General features: G+C 43.4%; 1 protein-coding gene across 5 annotated transcripts in view; it reads left to right on the forward strand.

Annotated features, from left to right (window-relative positions):
* Nucleotides 1-20,858, forward strand: part of PLEKHH2 (pleckstrin homology, MyTH4 and FERM domain containing H2) — a 204,762-nt gene that overhangs the window by 141,046 nt on the left and 42,858 nt on the right. For all 5 annotated transcript variants that reach the window (XM_073564212.1, XM_073564211.1, XM_073564210.1 and 2 more), the window contains 5 exons: nucleotides 3,944-4,102; nucleotides 6,167-6,247; nucleotides 10,233-10,412; nucleotides 10,844-10,952; nucleotides 11,668-11,780. In XM_073564212.1, coding sequence (XP_073420313.1) covers nucleotides 3,944-4,102; nucleotides 6,167-6,247; nucleotides 10,233-10,412; nucleotides 10,844-10,952; nucleotides 11,668-11,780 — 642 coding nt within the window. The remainder of the gene's footprint in view (nucleotides 1-3,943; nucleotides 4,103-6,166; nucleotides 6,248-10,232; nucleotides 10,413-10,843; nucleotides 10,953-11,667; nucleotides 11,781-20,858) is intronic.

Genomic DNA, 20,858 nt, shown 5'->3' on the forward strand with positions numbered 1-20,858 from the left:
CTGTTATTGTGAACAGTTAAGCAAGTTGATGATAAAATGATCTCTAAAAGGCCTAAAGTTACAGATGACACATTTGTTTTGTATTTTAGGCTAAAAAGTAATACACATTGTCATTTTTTCACATTTTAAAAATTACAAAAAAAAAAATGGTCCGATGCTAAAGTTTGGGCACCTTTGGAGATTTGTGTGCTCAGATAACTTTGACCAAGGTTTCAGACCTTAATTAGCCTGTAAGGGATATGGCTTGTTCACCCTCAATGTTAGGAAAGGCCAGCTGATGCAGATTCCACAGGTTTAGAAACATATAGCCTCCTCTAACCTTGTGCGAAAAAACAGCCACCATGGGTTCTTTTAAGCAGCAGCCTAGCACTCTGAAAATGAAAATGGTGGAGGCCCACAAAGCAGGGGAAGGCTATAAGAAGATAGCAAAGCGTTTTCAAGTTGTCCTTTCCTCAGTTCAATATGTAATTCAGAAATAACAGTTTACAGGAACAGTGGAGGTCAAGATAAGGTCTGGAAGGCCAAGCAAAATTTCAGAGAGAGCTGCTTGTAGGATTGCCAAAAAGGCATATCAGAACCCCCACTTGACTGCAAAAGACCTTCAGAAAGATTTAGCAGATTCTGGAGTTGTGGTAATTGTTCTACTGTTCAGAGACACCTTATCAAATATGGCCTTCATGGAAGAGTCATCAGAAGAAAACCTCTCCTGCACCCTCACCATAAAATTCAGCATCAGAGGTATGCAAAAGAACATCTAAACAAGCCCAATGCATTTTAGAAACAAGTCCTGTGAATCGTTGAAGTTAAAATAAAACTCTTTGGTCGCAATGATCAAAGGTATATGCAGAGAAAAAATTGCATAGAATTTCAGGAAAAGAACATCTCTCCAACCATTAAGCATGGGGATGGATCAATCATGCTTTGGAGTTATGTTGCAGACAATGGCACAGGGAACATTTCACAGGTAGAGGGAAAAATGGATTCAATTAAATTTCAACAAATTCTTGATGCAAACATAACACCATGTGTAAAAAAGCTGAATTTGAAAACAGGATGGCTTCTACAAATGGATAATGATCACACACATCAAAATCCACAATAGACTACCTCAAAAGGCGATAGCTAGAGGTTTTTCAATGGCCCTCACAGTCCCCCGATTCGATCATCATCGAAAATCTGTGGCTAGTCCTCAAAATAGCAGTGCATGCAAGACAACCCAGGAATCTCACAGAAATGGAAGAATTTTCCAAGGAAGAATGGATGAAAATCCATCAAACAAGAATTGAAAGACTCTTGGCTGGCTACTAAAAGCGTTTACAAGCTGTGATATTTTTAAAAGGGAGTGCTACTAGGTACTAACTATGCAGGGTGCCCAAACTTTTGCATTGGCCTATTTTCCTTATTGTAATTTTTAAAATGACAATATATAATTTTTTTGGCCTAAAATACAGAGGAAATGTGTCATCTTTAACTTTAGCCCTTTTAGAGATCATTCTATCTTCAACTTGCTTAACTGGTCATAATAACAGTAATTTTGACCAGGGGTGCCCAAACTTTTACATGCCACTGTATGTCATGTAATAAAGAGACTGTTAAGGAATTTAGCTATGTAGACACAACTGTTAGTGGTTTTGGAGGCACGGGGGATTGTGAGAGTCTGATGAAACTTTAATGCTGTTTACTCTTAAAGGGGTTATCCAGAACATTGTCAAAAAAATGTGCCTAAGCACTAGCAGGCAGGCAATTGCTAACTACCTGCCTACTGTGTCCGGCACTGATTTCTGCCGGGATAGATCGGTCTCAGACTGCTCCTGCCAGTGATTCATTGGCTTCCGACGACGTCACATGAACAGAGCAATAGCTTCTTTTCCACTCTGCTCTGGTGGTGGAAAGAGTGACTGCTGCTGATATCATGCTGATCGGTAGCTGGCTCCCTGCTGCCTATCTGCGGGGAGCCGGATGACAATCAGCATGACGTCGGCAGTCATTTGACAGGGAGCAGCTTAACAGCAACTACTTCCATTAGCAACTACCTGGCATATAGTGAAAAAATGTAATGGATAACCTCTTTAAGTTTACTCTTCCCAGTGGCACTTCCAGCAGCAAAGGTGGTCGGGGAGCCATTGTGCAGGGAGAAACAGTAAAGGCTGATTTAGAGCCTTGTGACCCCTTTTTTTCTCATGATTGGTGGAAGACCCAGTGTTGTAAACTCATTTTCTAGTTTACCTCTGGCTTCTGGTGAGGGTGGTGGAGCTGGCTGTGTTGACAGAGGAGTCGTGAGTTCTCCATCTGGGCTCCCTCTGGTGGTGACAGCAGGTAATGAAGCTGATCTAAATGGCAGAGACCTGCCACCTGAGGAGGAGGACTGTGAATGGACATCAGGAGTCTCTGACTGGATTTAAGACAGCCGACTCCCTAATTTTGTGCTAGTGATTTTCTCCTGCCCTGAGGTTCTGGTTTCCAGTTCTGTTCCTGCCTTCTCAAGCTAAGTGTGCTCTGCTATTTTTCACATGAGATTTGGTCTGGTTTACTCAGTTTTTGTGGTCAGCCAGCCCCTGCTGGGGCTGTGCTGAATTTCCATTCTTATGTCTCTGTTTATGACAGTTTGCTTTTTGTCCCTGATCAGATTGGTCTCTTTTTGCTCTGTCTTCACAATATACCAGAGTGCTGATATAGGGAATTGAAGTCTAGCGACTTCAGGGTTTTCGTTATCAGAAAGTGTTGGACATTTTTTGGCAGGGTTTTGTGCGTGATTGCAGACAGCATCTTTCCTTTCCTGTCCTTTCTAGTTAGTGTGGGCCCCATCGTTTGCTCAGCCAATTTTTCTATCTGTGTGTAAATAGTAAGAAGCTAAAAAATGAAAGTGTTGGCCCCCTTAAAAATAGTCTGGGTGAAATGGTGGATGAGGATGAGGAAAAAGCCAATATGCTAAATAACTTTTTTTCAACAGTATTTACACAAGAAAATCCCATGACGGATAACAGGATCAGGGATAAAAATTCTCCATTAAATGTCACCTGCTTAACCCAGCAGGAAGTACGGCGGCGTCTAAAAATCACTAAAATTGACAAATCCCTGGGCCCGGATGGGATACACCCCCGAGTACTGCAGGAATTAAGCACAGTCATAGATAGACCATTATTTTTCATCTTTAAAGATTCCATAATAACAGGGTTTGTACCACAGGACTGGCATATAGCAAATGTGGTGCCAATATTCAAAAAGGGGATAAAAACTGAACTTGGAAATTATAGGCCAGTAAGTTTAACCTCAACTGTGAGTAAAATCCTGGAGGGTTTTCTAAGAGATACTATACTGGAGTATCTGGAGAAGAATAACCTCATGACTAGTGTTGAGCTTTCCGATACCGCAAGTATTGTGTTTTCATCTTGTCTCACCGACAATACATGTTTGGGGGCTGTCTATTGCTTTGGGGTCTGCTCTGGGGCAGTTTAGATTTCCCCTTTTCTTGCTTTAGGCTTATTTAGTTCTCCAGCTGTGACGAGGCGTCTAGGATCATCGTAGGTACGCTCCACGGCTACTGCTAGTTGTGTGGATAGGATCAGGGGTCTGCAATCCGCTTAGTTACCAACCTCTCTGGTTTTCTGGGGCTTAGCTTGTTTTTGTTTTTCCTCCTCGGTGACTCATTCATAACACCCAGAGGTTGAACTGCCGCCAATCATAAAGTGATAAATACCGTATAATGAGAATACCCCTCTATGGGTCACATACCTAAATTGTGACATACATATTCATGTTCCCGTTTATAAAGTGCATTAGTCCCATAGCCGGTGCTTTACATAATTGATATACACCTATATTCTCCTAAATAGTCTTGTATTTTAGACTGTATAAAGTTGTGCTTTTCAATAGTGATTCCACTAAAGAGAAAAAATTCTTCCAACCAAACAACGTATTTCACAAACCTTCTCTTGTTTTTTAGTTGGTGACTGAGAAGCGGACGTATTACCTAACAGCAGATTCTCCTAATATCTTGGATGAGTGGGTCAGAGTCTTACAGAATGTCCTTCGAGTCCAGGCGGCCAGCATACTCTTCACGCAACCTGATGTTAAGCCAACAGTAAAGGGGCTGCTAACAAAGGTAAAATAATTTGCTGCATCATTAGACACTTTTGTCAAGAATTACACCACCTTTCATTAGCTTAAAAGTTTATTCCCACAGGACAGGTGATATCTTGCTGATCAGTGGGGCTCAGACCCCTGGGATCCCCTCCGGTCCCGAGAGCAAGGCTATAAAATGCCCTGTTGGAATAGAGCTGTGGTCACACATGCGCACCTCGATTGTATTCATTGTCTTTCCCGCTGCTGGAGACGGCCAAGCGCTGTATTTGGTTATCGCCAACAGTCCTACAGACAAGAAATGGAGAAGGTTTCAAAAGGGAATTTTCAGAAACTTGTTCTACTATAGGTGGGAGTCCCAGCGGTAACACCACCATCCATCAGCATGTCACACTTATTCTGCAGATAGGTGAAATCTTGCCATGTTCTGAATAACCCTTTTCATCCACAACAAAATTTTGCACCAAAATTCTTATCAGACGTTTTCTCCTCCTTACTGTAAGAGTGCTTTCACATTTGGTTTGTAGGTCCCGTTGGGGCATATGTCCAAACACCCCGCAAAATGGGGTAAGGATGGTGCATGTCAGAGAGCATGTTCGCTCTGCCGCCACCATTACAGTCTATGGCCCCGTCGGTGCATATGTCCAAACCCCGTTTTGAGGGGCGTTTGGATGTAAACTCCAATGGGGCCATTGAAGCGCAATGTGAAAACACCTTAACTCAAGCAAAGTGGCACTAAAACTCCCCCAAAACTAACAAATGTAAAAAGAAGCACTGAATATAGTGATTGAGTATGGAAACAAAACAGACAATATGGCTGATGACTCTTCTTAAATGATCATGCAGGATAGAAGGCACAATGTTATAGGTTTATGGGGTGCAGTCAGCATCTAGTTTTACTTAAAGGGGTTTTCCCATGAACAAAATTCATTTTAATCAATAAATCTTGAAATAATAATAACTTACAATTGAATGTGTTTAAAAAAATGGTCCTGTGCTGAGATAATCTTATAAATGTGTCCCTGTTTGTACTGTGTAATAGCTGTGTCTGACAGTGCAGGAAAATGATCTGATCATGCCACAGCTCCTGGGCAGGGAAGGAATCAAAAGAGAGGATACAGACAGGACAGCATTGTATTGCAAATGATTCTTTCTTTGAAATAAAACATTGTTTAAAAATAGGCAGGGAAATATTTTGCCTCACAGAAAACAGCAGCTGTGATCCCATGTTGTCTTGTCTGTATACTCTCTTTTGCTTCCTCCCCTGCCCAGGAGCTGTGGTATGATCAGACCATGCTCCTGTACAGTCAGACACAGCCATTACACAGTACACAGCATGGGCACATGTATAAGATTATCTCAGCACAGGAACATTTTATTTAAACACAATCAATTGTCGAAATTATTATTATTCCAAGATGTTTTGATTAAGATCAACTTTAAAATTAACTTTGTTCATGGGAAAACCCCTTTAAGGCTTTAGTTGCAATATATGCCTGGGATTCATAAAGTGGAGAAAAAGGGAGGGGAAATAACAAAATCACGCAAAAATAGGAAACAGACTAAGGTGCGATGAACCCATCAATTCAACTCCAAATAGAGAAGATCTTTACTACACGATAAAAGCAATGCAGAAAATCATAAAATATATGACATAAACCCCCAAAACAAAACATATACAAGTTAGTATAAAAATAGGGTATGATAAAATATAATTGTCCTCCAAATAGCAACGCAATTGGGGGTATTACTCCAGCTCAAGACTGTCACATGCCCAAAAAATGGCACGCTCTAGTAATAAATCTGGTTCATTTAGCCATGTTGGCTTTTTTCAAAAGACCAGACACAAGATGAAAAATCTAAACATATTTGGTGCATGTATGCAACAGTTTTTTGGTGCATCTTGCGCAATAAATCTCTAACTGCAGTAATTTGATGTCCGCGGCAAAATCAGCAGGATCTGTGACTCAGACCCACTTTGGTGGATCCAAGGATCAATAGCTTGCTTCTAACACACTGAATAATTTGGAAACAATACTTCATTTTTAACTAAATGCTTTATATTATGATATTATTGTGTTTTCAGGTTAAGCATGGATATTCTAAGAGAGTCTGGTGTACACTGGTGGGAAAAACACTATATTATTTCCGCAGTCAGGAGGAGAAGGTGAGCTTTACCTTTGCAATTTTCTGTACCAAGACACCAAGGGTCGAGATTGACTTTTAGGATTGCTACTTCCAATAGGTGACACTAGAGTTCTCGTCCTCTTCCTCTCTGAAGAGACAAATTGCATCTGTACCAAGACAAAATCACACTTTTCTTATGTACAATAAATGTAATTGCCATTCAATTTAAGGGGTAAGACTTCCATCAATACTGTGAATAATAGGTCCATGCTTTGATTGATCTATTGGTTCAGGTCAATGTATTGTCAGTACCCCGTGGAAATATGCCATTGAGCAGAAAGTGCACAAAAATCAGATAAGATCCTCAGCCCTTTTGTATTGGTGATTAATAGGGGGGTCTCGGCTTTAATCAACATTTTTGACAAGTCTCAGAAGCGCTTTTGAGAATGTTCCTGAGAATTGGACTGGAATTGACTGCAAGGTAATGGACTATAACATCACAACAATGTTTCGCCTTCTTTTTACTATCACCCCCATACTACTCTATTTCTCCCTAACTCCTGCAATCCCCCCTCCTAGTAAAGAACTATTCATCTCCCCCTCCATTCTCCCCAGCCACCTAACCTCCTCACAACTGTTCCTCCCCATACAATCCATTTTCTCCAGACACGCACGGCCACATCATGTCCTATCCTGCTCCCACCTTCTAATGCTCTGTCTACTACTCCTTATTGCTGGCAACGTATCCCCAAATCCTGGCCCTCCTCAACACATCCCTACACTCACTTCTACCACCCTGCCACGATCCTCTACACGTCTTCGCAAACCATGATAACCTCATACCTATTCATCCAGCCCCCACTCCCCCTACCCCCTTACCTGGAGCCCTATGGAACGCACGCTCTGTCTGCAACAAGCTATCATTTATCCATGACCTCTTTATCACCAACAAACTCTCCTTCCTCGCCATCACTGAAACCTGGCTCACTCCCTCTGACACAGCCTCTCCAGCTGCGCTTTCCTATGGCGGATTCCTTCTCTTTCACACCCCTCGCCCCAGCAATAAACGTGGTGGAGGAGTTGGCTTGCTCCTGTCTCATACCTGCTCCTTTACCCCAATTCCTCTGCCACCCTCCGCTACTCTTCCTTCATTCGAGGTGCACTCCGTCCGCATCTATTCCCCCTCCAACCTCCAACTGGCTGTCATCTACCGCCCCCCAGAACTAGCCATCTCCACCTTTCTTGACCACTTCACCACCTGGCTACTCCATTTCCTTTCTGCTGACATCCCCACCATCATCATGGGCGACTTCAACATCCCCATTGACACTTCCACCCCGGCTGCCTCTAAACTTCTATCGCTCACGGCTTCCCTCGGCCTCACTCAATCGTCCTCTGCGGCCACTCACAAAGATGGTCACACGCTGCACCTTATCTTCACCCGTCTCTGTTCCCTCACTAATCTCAATAACTCACCCCTCCCCCTGTCTGACCACAACCTACTGACATTCTCTTTCCTCTCCTCTCCTACTGAGCAACCCCCACTCCATAAACTCGCTCACCCTCGCAGGAATCTCAAACACCTCAATTTACAATCACTCTCTGAATTCCTTCTCCCTCTTACAGACATAGCTTCCCTTCATGACACAGATGCTGCTGCCACTTTGTATAACACCACAATAACAGCAACACTTGATTCGGCTGCCCCCCTCACGCGGAGCAAAACTCGAACAATCAACAGGCTGCCCTGGCTGACCAGCCTGACCAAAGAACTGAGACGGGTTTCAATTGCCGCTGAGCAGAGATGAAAGAGAACCCATTCTACTGAGCACTTCAACGCATACAAGCAGTCCCGTGTCAGCTTTAAGAACACGCTCTCTGCCGCAAAACAAACTTACTTCGCATCTCTCATATCCTCCGTGTCTCATAACCCTAAACAGCTCTTCAACACTTTCAATTCTCTATTCCGTTCCACAGCACCTCCTCCCCCTCCTCTCATCTCTGCTGAAGACTTTGCCTCCTTCTTTAAGCAGAAGATCGACACGATCAGACAAAACTTTGACTCGCAGCCCCCAATGCCCCTCTTAACCGCTCAGCCCTGTTCTGCAAAAGCCAGCTTCTCCACCATGACAGAAGATCAGCTCTCCATCCTTCTGTCAAGATCACACCTCACCACTTGTGCCCTCGACCCAATCCCGTCCCACCTCATCCCTAACTTGGCCACAGTCCTCATCCCATCTCTAACACACCTTTTCAACCTTTCACTTACAAATGGTGTCTTTCCCTCATCCTTCAAACATGCCTCAATCACACCCATCCTCAAAAAGCCGTCCCTTGACCCATCCTCTGTGTCTAACTATCGCCCGATATCTCTTCTCCCTTACGCCTCAAAACTACTGGAACAGCATGTATATCTTGAACTGTCCTCCCACCTCTCCTCCCGTTCCTTCTTTGACCGGTTACAATCTGGCTTCCGACCGCATCACTCAACTGAAACTGCCCTAACTAAAGTCACTAACGACTTACTAACCGCCAAGAGCAAGCGACACTACTCTGTCCTCCTTCTCCTGGACCTGTCCTCTGCCTTCGACACCGTAGACCATTCCCTCCTGCTACAGATTCTCTCATCTCTTGGCATCACAGACTTGGCCCTATCCTGGATCTCATCATACCTAACGAACCGAACATTCACTGTCTCCCTCTCACACACCACCTCCTCACCTAGCCCCCTGTCTGTCGGTGTTCCCCAAGGCTCTGTCCTAGGACCGCTACTATTCCCCATCTATACCTTCGGCTTGGGACAGCTCATAGAATCCCACAGTTTGCAGTATCACCTCTATGCCGACGACACGCAGATCTACCTATCTGGACCCGACCTCGCCTCCTTACTGACTGAAATCCCACAATGTCTGTCTGCTATCTCAGCTTTCTTCTCTGCTCACTTTCTCAAACTGAACATGGACAAAACAGAATTCATCATCTTTCCCCCATCTCACTCTACCCCACCACCAGACCTATCCATCAATGTCAATGGCTGCTCTCTTTCCCCAGTCCCGCATGCCCGGTGCCTTGGGGTGATCCTCGACTCTGCGCTCTCTTTCAAACCACATATCCAAGCCCTCGCCTCCTCCTGCCGCCTCAAACTCAAAAATATTTCCCGGATCCGCTCATTCCTCAACCACGAAACCACAAAAACACTAGTGCACGCTCTTATCATCTCCCGCCTCGACTACTGCAACCTCCTACTCTCTGGCCTCCCCTCTAGCACTTTGGCACCGCACCTGTCCATCCTACACTCTGCTGCCTGACTAATCCACCTGTCTCCCCGCTATTCCTCAGCCTCCCCCCTATGCCAGGCCCTTCACTGGCTTCTTATTGCCCAGAGGATCCAATTCAAAATCCTAACCATGACATACAAAGCCATCCACAACCTGTCTCCTCCATACATCTGTGACATGGTCTCTAGGTACCTACCTGCACGCAACCTTCGATCATCCCAAGATCTCCTTCTCTACTCCCCCCTTATCTCTTCTTCCCACAACTGCATACAAGACTTCTCCTGTGCTTCCCCCATACTCTGGAACTCCCTGCCTCAACACATCAGACTCTCACCATCAACGGAAACCTTCAAGAAGAACCTGAAGACCCACCTGTTCCGACAAGCCTACAGCCTGCAATAATCCTCGGTCTACTGAACCACCGCACAACCTGCTCTACCCTCTCCTACTGTATCCTCACCCATCCCTGTAGACTGTGAGCCCTCGCGGGCAGGGTCCCCTCTCCTTATGTACTTGTGTGTCCCTTGTCTTACACTTGTTTATTATTCTTGTATATATTACACTTGTCTATATTTCCCCTTTTCACATGTAAAGCGCCATGGAATAAATGGCGCTATATAAATGCATAATAATAATAATAATAATAATAATAATAATAATGTTCCACAATACGCACATGGCACTACGCATGCTTTGGCCTATGGTTAAATAATTGATGATATTTTTTTCTTTTTTTTGTGTGTGTAGTTTCCACTGGGACAAGTCAAACTCTGGGAAGCAAAAGTAGAGGAGGTAGATCGATCCTGTGACTCTGATGAGGACTATGAGACCAGTGGACGGAGCCTCTTATCGACACATTTTACCATCGTCATCCACCCCAAAGAACAGGATCCCACATACCTTCTCATTGGTTCCAAGCATGAGAAAGTATGCATCACTCTCAGAGATGTAGTGCGGATATGCCTCACTAATGGAATTTATGGGGGTGAAAGCAGGGAATTTGACTACCAGTAGTGTATAAACAACAGTAGCAAGTTGTCATCTATACATCTAGGCATCTTGGACAGTAAATTTTGCTTTGGATGGTATAGGCTGCCCTACATCCTTGGACTGCTCTACATCCCTTACATCAGAATTTGCACAGCTGACGCATTTTTTGCCTCCATGGTAATAGTCCTAGTCAGAATATGTTTGCTGAACAGAGTTGATGACTGCGGTGGCCACTTTGATATTCTCTGATATCACTACTAGAATATATCACTAGCAGGGACATTTATTCTGTGCATTTTTGCCTCTGATAGTCGCACAGGATTTAGAATAACAAGACACGAACAATGAATATTTCGGTTGTTTTCTAGGATACATGGCACTACCATTTAACCATGGCAGCAGGAGTGACAGGAGCAAGTGTGGGCACAGAGTTTGAGCAGCTGGTGTGCAAACTATTGAGCTTGGATGGAGAATCATGTAAGTGCTGCTTCTCAGGAAGAATATCGCATATGTGTCCAATCTATACGTGTGGCAGTGTATGGAGGCAGTGAAGGTGCAGAGGTACAGTCGAGACAAGCTCCATGCTTACTAGGAATCCATAAGATTGGTCAATTGTTTACCGACCAGCCCGGCCATCAGATCTGACTACATTAGATCTCTAGGACTGATGTTGGGGGGTTAAATTGAACAATTGTCCAGGATCCCCGTATCTCCAGGGACACCCTTCTCCAGCTGAAAAGCCATGACTGCAGTAGAGAGTGTCCAACACTAGCTCTGTAGAGCTCCATATTTTCCGAGACCAGAATAATGACCTTCAGTATCAGAAAAATATCACCCTGTTCCTTAAAGATGTTGTATATGTTTGACATCCCATTTTCGTACACCCTATTTGGGAATCATGAGTTAATACAGGGGTCCCCTCTTCAGGATACTCATTTCTTATCCACTGTGAAGAATGTTACAAGGCGTCTCCTATCCCGGAGGACCTGTGCCGTCCTGCATCATACAGACAAACGATTGATATAAATGAGTCTTGTGTAATGCTTCATTCCTCCTGTGGTGGTGCTGTAGGGAAATGTTACACCAAGTGTCAGATTTCCACACAGCTGATTGCTGGGATCGGGGGATGCTGTAATTTGCCTTTGATGCTGAACATATGTTATATAGTTACTAATTTTATTGCCCTGTTTAGGCACACAAGTATGGAGACATCCCGCTCTGTGCCACAGCAAGGAAGCCATAACGTCACCACTTACTACCTTACCCTCAGAGGCACTACAGACAGAAGCCATCAAATTATTTAAGGTAAAAAAAGAAAAGTAAATGTGCGCATCATGTAATGTTAACAGCAAGTACATAATTTGCCCATGTCCCATTACTTTATGAACCTGCCATTTTGTTGGCGCTGTTGCTGTGAAGCATCGGGTCCTGGGTTTGAATCCAATCAAGGACAGACACTTGAACTTTGTGTGTTTGTTGTGGCTAGATCACATAGTGCGCCATACATTATAATAGGCCCTACATAATGCTCCAAACAGTATAAAGGGCCCCACATAGTGCTCAACACAGTATAAAGGGCCCCACATAGCGCTTCATATAATATAAAGGGCCCCACATAGTGCTCCATACAATATAAAGGGCCCCACATAGTGCTCCATACAGTATAAAGGGCCCCACATAGCACTCCATATAATATAAAGGGCCCCACATAGTGCTCCATACAGTATAAAGGGCCCCACATAGTGCTCCATACAGTATAAAGGGCCCCACATAGCGCTTCATATAATATAAAGGGCCCCACATAGTGCTCCATACAGTATAAAGGGCCCCACATAGTGCTCCATACAGTATAAAGGGCCCCACATAGCACTCCATATAATATAAAGGGCCCCACATAGTGCTCCATACAGTATAAAGGGCCCCACATAGTGCTCCATACAGTATAAAGGGCCCCACATAGCGCTTCATATAATATAAAGGGCCCCACATAGTGCTCCATACAGTATAAAGGGCCCCACATAGTGCTCCATACAGTATAAAGGGCCCCACATAGCGCTTCATATAATATAAAGGGCCCCACATAGTGCTCCATACAGTATAAAGGGCCCCACATAGTGCTTCATACAGTATAAAGGGCCCCACATAGTGCTCCATACAGTATAAAGGGCCCCACATAGTGCTCAATACAGTATAATAGCCCGACATAATGCTCCATACAGTGTAATGCTCAGTACCAAAGCACCGAGATCAGTGCCTGGCTAGATCACGTAGTGCTCCATACTGTATAATAGGCCCCACATAGTGCTCCACACAGTATAAAGGGCCCCACATAGTGCTCCATACAGTATAAAGGGCCCCACATAGTGCTTCATGAGCCCTACATAGTGCTCCATACAGTGTAATGAGCCACATATATTGCTCCATACAGTATAATAGACCCCACATAGTGCTCCATACAGAATAAAGGGCCCCACATAGTGCTCCATACAGTATAATAGCCCCACATAGTGCTCCATACAGTATAATAGCCCCACATAGTGCCCATACAGTATAATGAGCCACATATATTGCTCTATACAGTATAAAAAGCCCCACATGGTGCTCTATACAGTATAATAGCCCCACATAGTTCTCCATACAGTATAATAGCCCCACATAGTGCTCTATACAGTGTAATAGGCCCCACATAGTTCTCCATACAGTATAAAGGGCCCCATATAGTGCTATCTAATATATACTTACCTTGTAACGTGTTCATATCCTGTTCCATCCAGATGTGTCCGGATCCCAGAATTCCAAGCGGCAGATGGGTCTCAATATGGAAACTGCTGGTACCACCAGCGGAACACCATCGCACCACACACACACTGTATACGCCGTACGCACCACACACACACTGTATTCGCGGTATGCACCACACTCACTGTATACGCCATATGCACTACACACACACGAGATGACATGAGAGGAGAAGACAGCAAATGGGGGAGAGAGAAAGCGCACAGGGGTGACAGAGACAGAGCACAGGGGGGAGACAGCTCAAATGGGAGAGAGAACACAGCACAGGAAGGAGAGAGACAGCAGACATCGTAACGCTTTTCTAAAGGCTCAGGACTCTATATTCTAACAGCAATCCGCGTTTGATCCATATAAAAAAAGAATTGGATCCAGCACCTCTGTTAAAATCGCAGGCTTTATTTCATCCTTTAGAACATAGTATTATGGCAAAGTTCACACTTGACATGGATAATGTATCACATCAAGGAGACAGTCCCACGAGAGATTCAAAGACAAGGTTGAAGCGTTTCGAAGCGATGCTTCTGAATCATAACCTCAATCCGTGTTTGATAAAGGCCCATGTCAAACGTCACTGTAAAACGTTGCAAGAAAATATTCGCTATTCATTCGGGAGTACTGAGTATCTTGCGATGTTCTTATAAATATTTTATACTTAGGGAAAATATGGTAATTGTTTTTTTTTTTTTAAATATCATCCTGTTGTTTTTGGACAGTTTCCGAAATGTTTTAGCTAATATTTCACACTGGACCGCTCCATCCAGGCCTTCACTTTAGGCGTGGGACTTGCGGGTAATATGAGAGCAGCAGACACTTATGTCATCGTCTCTACACACCTACAGTGGAATATGCTGCAAAGCAAACACAGGAATATCCAGCTGCAGCAAATCAGCCGCCTATGTGAAGGAATAAGTCCTGTATACGATGCGAAGGAGAACACAGCGTGCTGGGAGGTCGAGGCAGAGATCGGGATAAGAAATACCTGCACCTCATTCTGTAATCTGTGCCTGGCGGAGACTGACACACGGACAGGCTAAGTGGATTCGCTTCTCATTGACCCACAGTGTTTGGAATCCGGATAATGAGCAGGGTACACTCCACCCCCCTCTATAATATCTGAAAATTATGACTTCCAAGATTATTTATTACGACAGGAACATGATCTACTCCTCTGACCTTGGCGGACTTTTATAATACATTTTCTTATTTCTGTAGGGAATTTAAAAAAAGAAAACATTGAAATTAAAATGCAAAATTGTAACTAGCATTGGCTAAATAATCTCCTGCTGACTGTTGTGAAATTATGCTTTTTTACTTTCAATAGGACCAGTCATAAATATGTGGCGCCCCTGAGGGTTCAGTCGCCACAGAGGTACTGCACCTCCTCGGGAGGTGTGGTACCCCACCATCCAGGTAAGGTGGAGACCCCTGACCACGCTCCAACACCTGCATCCCACACAACACAGTAGTGTAGCAAAGCACCTTTGGTGGCTCCCTGCTTGGAACACGAAGCGTGCTGGGAGGCGGGTGGAGTTTAGTTTGCACTAAAAGAGCGGGAAGAGGATAGGATAGGGGGAGTTAGTCTCAGGAGTCTGACGAGGTCGGACCTGTGTAAGGAGATCCCCTGAGAGGGATGAAGGAGGGAAAGTGCTGCAGCCGACCTCAGTGATCTGGGTCCGCTGGCACAGGAAAGGAACACTGCAAGAAAGCCTGACTCTCCATAAGAAGGAAAGGATTAGTACGGAACGTGAGAAGAGGAAGAGAACAGAGGATTGAAGGTTAGAGGAGAGCCCCACTCAAGTTCTAGGTGCAAGGCCGGGGTCCGGACCCCGAGGTATTTGGATACTTATGGTCCCGCAACAGACACCGGAGGAATAGAAGTTTGTCATCGCTTTAAGACTTGGGGGCACAACAGCAACGAGTTAGAGAGCCGGGACTTGGAAGCAGAGAGTCCCCGAAGCAGGCTACAGCTGTCTGCCGTACAAGTAGAGTTCAAAGGAACATCGGACAGGAGTAACTCCAGTGTAACTCAGTACTAGGAGTACTTCACTTAAAGGCGCTATAAGAGGAGACGTTCAGAAAAGGCACATATGTTGGCGGAGTGTTGGAAAGGTGTGCTTCATCTTGCCGGAAGGTTGGCTGGGCTCCTGACCCGGAGGACACGGCACCGATGCGGGCTCTTGAGCCACCACAGACTGTGAGTAAAGCTTTGGAACTACATGCCCTGGTGTCCTCCACTTATTCCTGCGTCAACCTGCCCAGCACTGCTACATCCCTTGCGCCCGACACTACACCATCTAAGTGTTGCTACATCCACTCTGCCCTGGGACTGAAGCCCTGCCTGTGGAGGGCTATACCATCACTGCTGCACCACACCATCAGTCCCAGAGGATCTATCTGCAGCGTCGGCTTAACATCTACATTGCCGAACACCACAGGTGGCGTCACGACTTACACATTCACACTGAACATTTACAATGGGCGCCCAGGGCCACGGACCGGGTCACCGCTGCTGTGACACATCCCTGTGAGATACCTGCCCGGTACCGAGTACCCCACAGCCCTGGGTGTGAGGACGACCCAAATATCTTTTTTATCTATTTTTTAAATTTTTCCCTGGTGATCTCCTGAATCTGGCATCTTTTTTTCTTTTGTTTCTGCGCCTCTCCATTCCTGAGATATGACCTTCTCTTTCCTGTATAAAAATCTAGTTTATTTACAAGGGGGCGTGGGCCCAAGCTCTTCTCTGTGGGTGTTTTCTTGAAGACCACACCCGCTTGACTAACAAGACTAGATTTGCTTATGGAAAAGAAGGCGCCATATCTCAGGAACGGAGGGGCGCGGGAATAAAAGAAAAACAATGCCGGATTCAGGCGAACAGCGGCATTTACATCAGATTAAAAAAAATTGCATATTTATGGTAAGTGACAGGTCATCTTAAATAATGGCTCATGTGAATACTGCTTCAGTACAGCTCTGTAGCTCAATAATAGGCAGGTAATTGCTACCTACATGTCTATTGTGCCCAGCACCGATCTCTGCAGGCATAGAGTGGTCACTGGCTGCTCCTGCCAGTGCTTTAGTAGTTTCTGCTGATGTCACTTTGAAAGAACAGTGGCTTCTTTTTCACTCTGCTGTGTGGACACGGCGTGACTGCTGACATTATACTGATTGACAACTGTCTCCCAGCTGCCTAACTGCAGGGAGCCAGGTGTCGATCATATTGCATCAACATAGCAGCCTGGAAGAAGAAGAGCTACTCTGTTGACATGGGGCAGCTGAATCGCACAAAGTTTCAATGAATGAAATTGCACAAAGTTTCAATCAGCAATCTTCATTCTTTCTTTCATTTTCTGACCCCCTTGATATGCAGTTTGCAGTCTGTTCCAAGTTTAAGATTTTTCTCTTGTGGGAGTGTCCCTCCCTGTAATACCGGCTGGATGTGAGATCCGAGTGTATCCACGGTGCTGAGATTTTCAGCCTCTAATATTTAATATCAGCTTCTATCCTGCAATTTTCTCTTCATGTACTTTTTTCTTTTCTTTGCCCTCTTTGAGACATTTCCTCCTGTTTCTGCTGTGAAGAGCTGTGTATAATCTTCTCCAACACCTGCTGCTGTCTCTAACACTGAAAGAAGAGTGGAGAGCGCCCTCAAGAGGCTCTGACAGATTTGTAACATTTTTTCAAAGTGTTGATGGACTTACATACACTTTGCAGCCAATGTTATAACATTTTCAATGAAAACTATTTACAAAGTTGCTTACGTTCAGCATTTAGTAAGCAAATGAACAATAAACAAATGGCGAGAAGATGCACGTAACCTTTAAACCCTGGACAACCCTTTTATATAAAGTATACAGCAAGCTTGTGTGCTCCTTCTAATGGTGGTTGCAGAATGTTATTGTTTTACTGTCAATTTATGGACAGAATGTAGATTAAAAAAAATATCTGACCTCTATAAAGATACATTATGCACAGACTTTTGGACCTGGCAAAAATAGAAGATAAAAAGACGATCAAATATTCTGAGTAGTGGTAAAAACACAAAACTTTACTCAAAAGATCAGGTAAAAGGAAACCCCCTGACGAAGGCTCCACTGAAACACGCGCCGGGGTGGATGCACGTCCAGCCAAGAATTTCACAGCCCCCCTGACATATGACTTGAGTTAATCATATATATATATATATATATATATATACAGTATATCTCCTATTTAGGAATATGCACTGGTACTTATCATTATACTTTGATTATGTGATTTATATACCACTATACAGGCCATATGGGATTGTGCAATTATCTGTTGCAGTGTTCCCAGCTAGATACAATCAGTTTTTTGACTAGCACCTGTGTTTGGCGTGCGCCCATTGTTTGCATGTGTGTATTCATTATTCCTTCCCCCTTTCCTTTTATCTGATCTTTTGAATAAAGTTTAGTATTTTTATTACTGCTCAGGATATTTGATCTTTTTTTTGTTTTGTTTTTGCCATGTTCTTTTGACAATTTGCCCTGCTATTACTGATGAATTTGGTCCGATATTGCGCATGTTATTTTTAGCATTGTTGCTATTACACTATATCTTACGGACGTGATATTTTCCCATGAGCTATTTATGGTAGACTTTTGGACCTGTGCGGATAAAAAAAATTAGTGTGCAAAGATAGAAATTCACTGGGAGACAGGAGACATCAATGCAACATAGAGACACAATAAAACTCGCACTGGACACTAGATTGTAATCCCTACATTGCATTAGATCACCGGGGATGTTCACATTATTCCTCCCACCTCCCAAGATATGAAGCCTAAGGCTGTGATCACACAGAATACATTGAGAAATTGTTTTTTTTTTGTTTTTTTTTGGAGGGGATCCTCTTCAAAATGCTTAAACAATCTTTGGAAAATCCTTCGTATTCATTTCCATAGAAAAATAACTTTGCTGTATGAAGAGTTTTGTAAGGTTTTACTTTTTTTTTTTTCGAAAGAGGTTTTGAAAAATGCCTGGTGGAAAAAAAAAAAAGATGGATCTCACGCCTTTGAATTGTATCCTGTAGGTAGGTGTCTTCTTCAAACTCAGCACTGACCAGTCAAACGGCTGCGAAAGAAAAAAGGTTCAGAATAAAAACTTTCCAAAACTTCATCCGAATAATTTTGAGGAAAAGAAAAACTCCTTTAAAAGCTCCCTGAATATGATAATTTTTTGAAGTATCATCCACTTAAAATGCTCATGTCCACATTAAAAACCTCACGTCAAACATAGCCTCTATGGAAGTACATTGTATGCTCCACCTTGACCTCAAGGCAAATTCTGCTCAATATTTCGCATTGGTGTTTTTAAGCTCAAACCAGTAGAGGTGCATATCTTTTCATTATACTTTTTTTTTCACTCCTGTTTTTGCTTATAATTTACTACTGATAGAAAACTCATTTGGTGACTAAATACTAAATTCATGCAGTTTTAAATTGCAGTTTGTAGAGGTGGCCACAAGAGGGAGGTAGAGTCATATGATTTTATATACAACTAGAAAGTCCACGGCGAAAGTTCATCATAATTTCCCCAGACATCGATGTCAAACTCAAATACACGGCAGGCCAAAATTAAAAGGTTAAACAAAGTCACGGGCCAATCCTGATATTTGTTAAAAAAATGTCTACAATTGAGGATGTGTTTCCTTATGGTAAAATATAATAATGAACTTTTTTATATGGAGACAACTTAAAGGGGTTGTCCCACAAACAAAATACGTTTTAATTTATAGATCTTGGATTACAATTTTGGAATATAGTATGTTTTGTAAGAGCAGTAAATAGCATATGGCTCAATGGCCTAATTTAAATATGTAATAACAAAGGATAAAAAAAAACCTTGAATAATACAGATAATAATAATAAAATATAATGCAAACAAAAGTGCCCTCAAACACAGTAGGATACCCCCACAACTCGTACACAGTACCTTCCACATGCACAATATTATGATGACCCTATTGACAGTATAATGGCCTCACATAGTGCTCTATACGGTATTATGGACCCCATATAGTGCTCCAAACAGTATAATGGCCCCAGACTGTCCTCCATACAGTATTATAGCCCCACAATAGTGCTCCAAACAGTGTAATGGCCTCACATAGTGCTCTATACGATATAATGGACTCTACATAGTCCTCCATACAGTATAATAGGCCTCACATAGTCCTCCATACAGTATAAAGGACCCCACATAGTGATCCTTACAATATAATAGCCCCACATAGTGCTTCATACAGTGTAATGTCCTCACTTAGTTCTCAAGCTGTGTAATGGTCTCACACAGTGCTCCATACAGAATAATGGACTCATATAGTGATCCATACGGTATAATGGTCCCACATAGTGCTCCATACAGTATAATAGGCCCTACATAGTCCTCCATACAGTATAATGACCTCACATAGTCCTGCATACCTAATAATGACCCCACATAGTCCTTTATACAGTATAATGGCCTCACATAGTGCTCCATACAGTATAATGTACACAACATAATGTTCCATACAGTATAATGACCTCCACATAGTGTTCACTCCATACAGTATAAAAGACCCCATGTAGTGTTCGCTATATACAGTATAATAGGCCCCACATAGTGTTCCATACAGTGTAATGGCCTCACATAGTGCTTCATATGGTATAATGGACCCCATATAGTGCTCCATACAGTATAATGGCCCCACATAGTGCTCCATACAGTATAATAGGCCCCACATAGTCCTCCATACAGTATTATGGCCTCACATAGTCCTCTATACAGTATAATGACCTCACATAGTCCTTCATACAGTATAATGGCCCCACATAGTGCTCCATACAATAAAATACACCTCACATAGTCCTCCAGTTACAGATCTCCATGGAACTTTCTGAGCACCAGCTGTCATCTCCTTGCTCAGTAATGGGAACATCTGTATTCACTGAAGACACATTTTACCTGTCAGTTGAGAATTTTGAAAATGAAAGATCAGTCCTGGAGGAGAAAGAAGCAGATTTCTCTGATAAGATATATCACAAAATGTCTTATTTTATTTTACTATTGCTCATTTTGCCTTTCTACCCAGCTAATTTTTCTCTTTTCCATTAGGTCTATGACATCATGTGATTAAAAACTGACTAGCTGAATCTATCTATGCTCTATGTAACAACAGGAGGTCAATTTTCCCTGTATGAATCATGAGTCAATGCAAAAGTCCCTGGCAGGAAGGAGAAGGGAACAGCTAGGTCAGGAGTTGAAGAGGGTGTTGTGAGTTCATTTTCCCCTTCACCATTGAGGTCTGAGGAACTCCCTCTTCTGGTGAAGGAAGGTAGTGAGGCTGATTACCAAGCACCTGAGCAGATAGATGATGACTGGGTGAAGGGAATTGCTGACTGGATATAAGGCAGCCGACGCCCTTCTGCCTTGCTGGTGATTTCTCTGAGGGACTCTAGGAGACCAGTCTGATTCCTGCTCCTCAAAAGCTAAGTTTTCTGCTCTGCTTTTTGCATTTGTGTTTTGGTTTTATTTTGCCTTGTTTTTCTGATTTCGGCCATTCCCTGCTGGGGGTGAGCT

The sequence above is a fragment of the Dendrobates tinctorius genome, unplaced genomic scaffold (genome assembly GCF_039654945.1).
Source record: "Dendrobates tinctorius isolate UK_male_01 unplaced genomic scaffold, ASM3965494v1 ptg000434l, whole genome shotgun sequence".
NCBI lineage: Eukaryota > Metazoa > Chordata > Amphibia > Anura > Dendrobatidae > Dendrobates > Dendrobates tinctorius.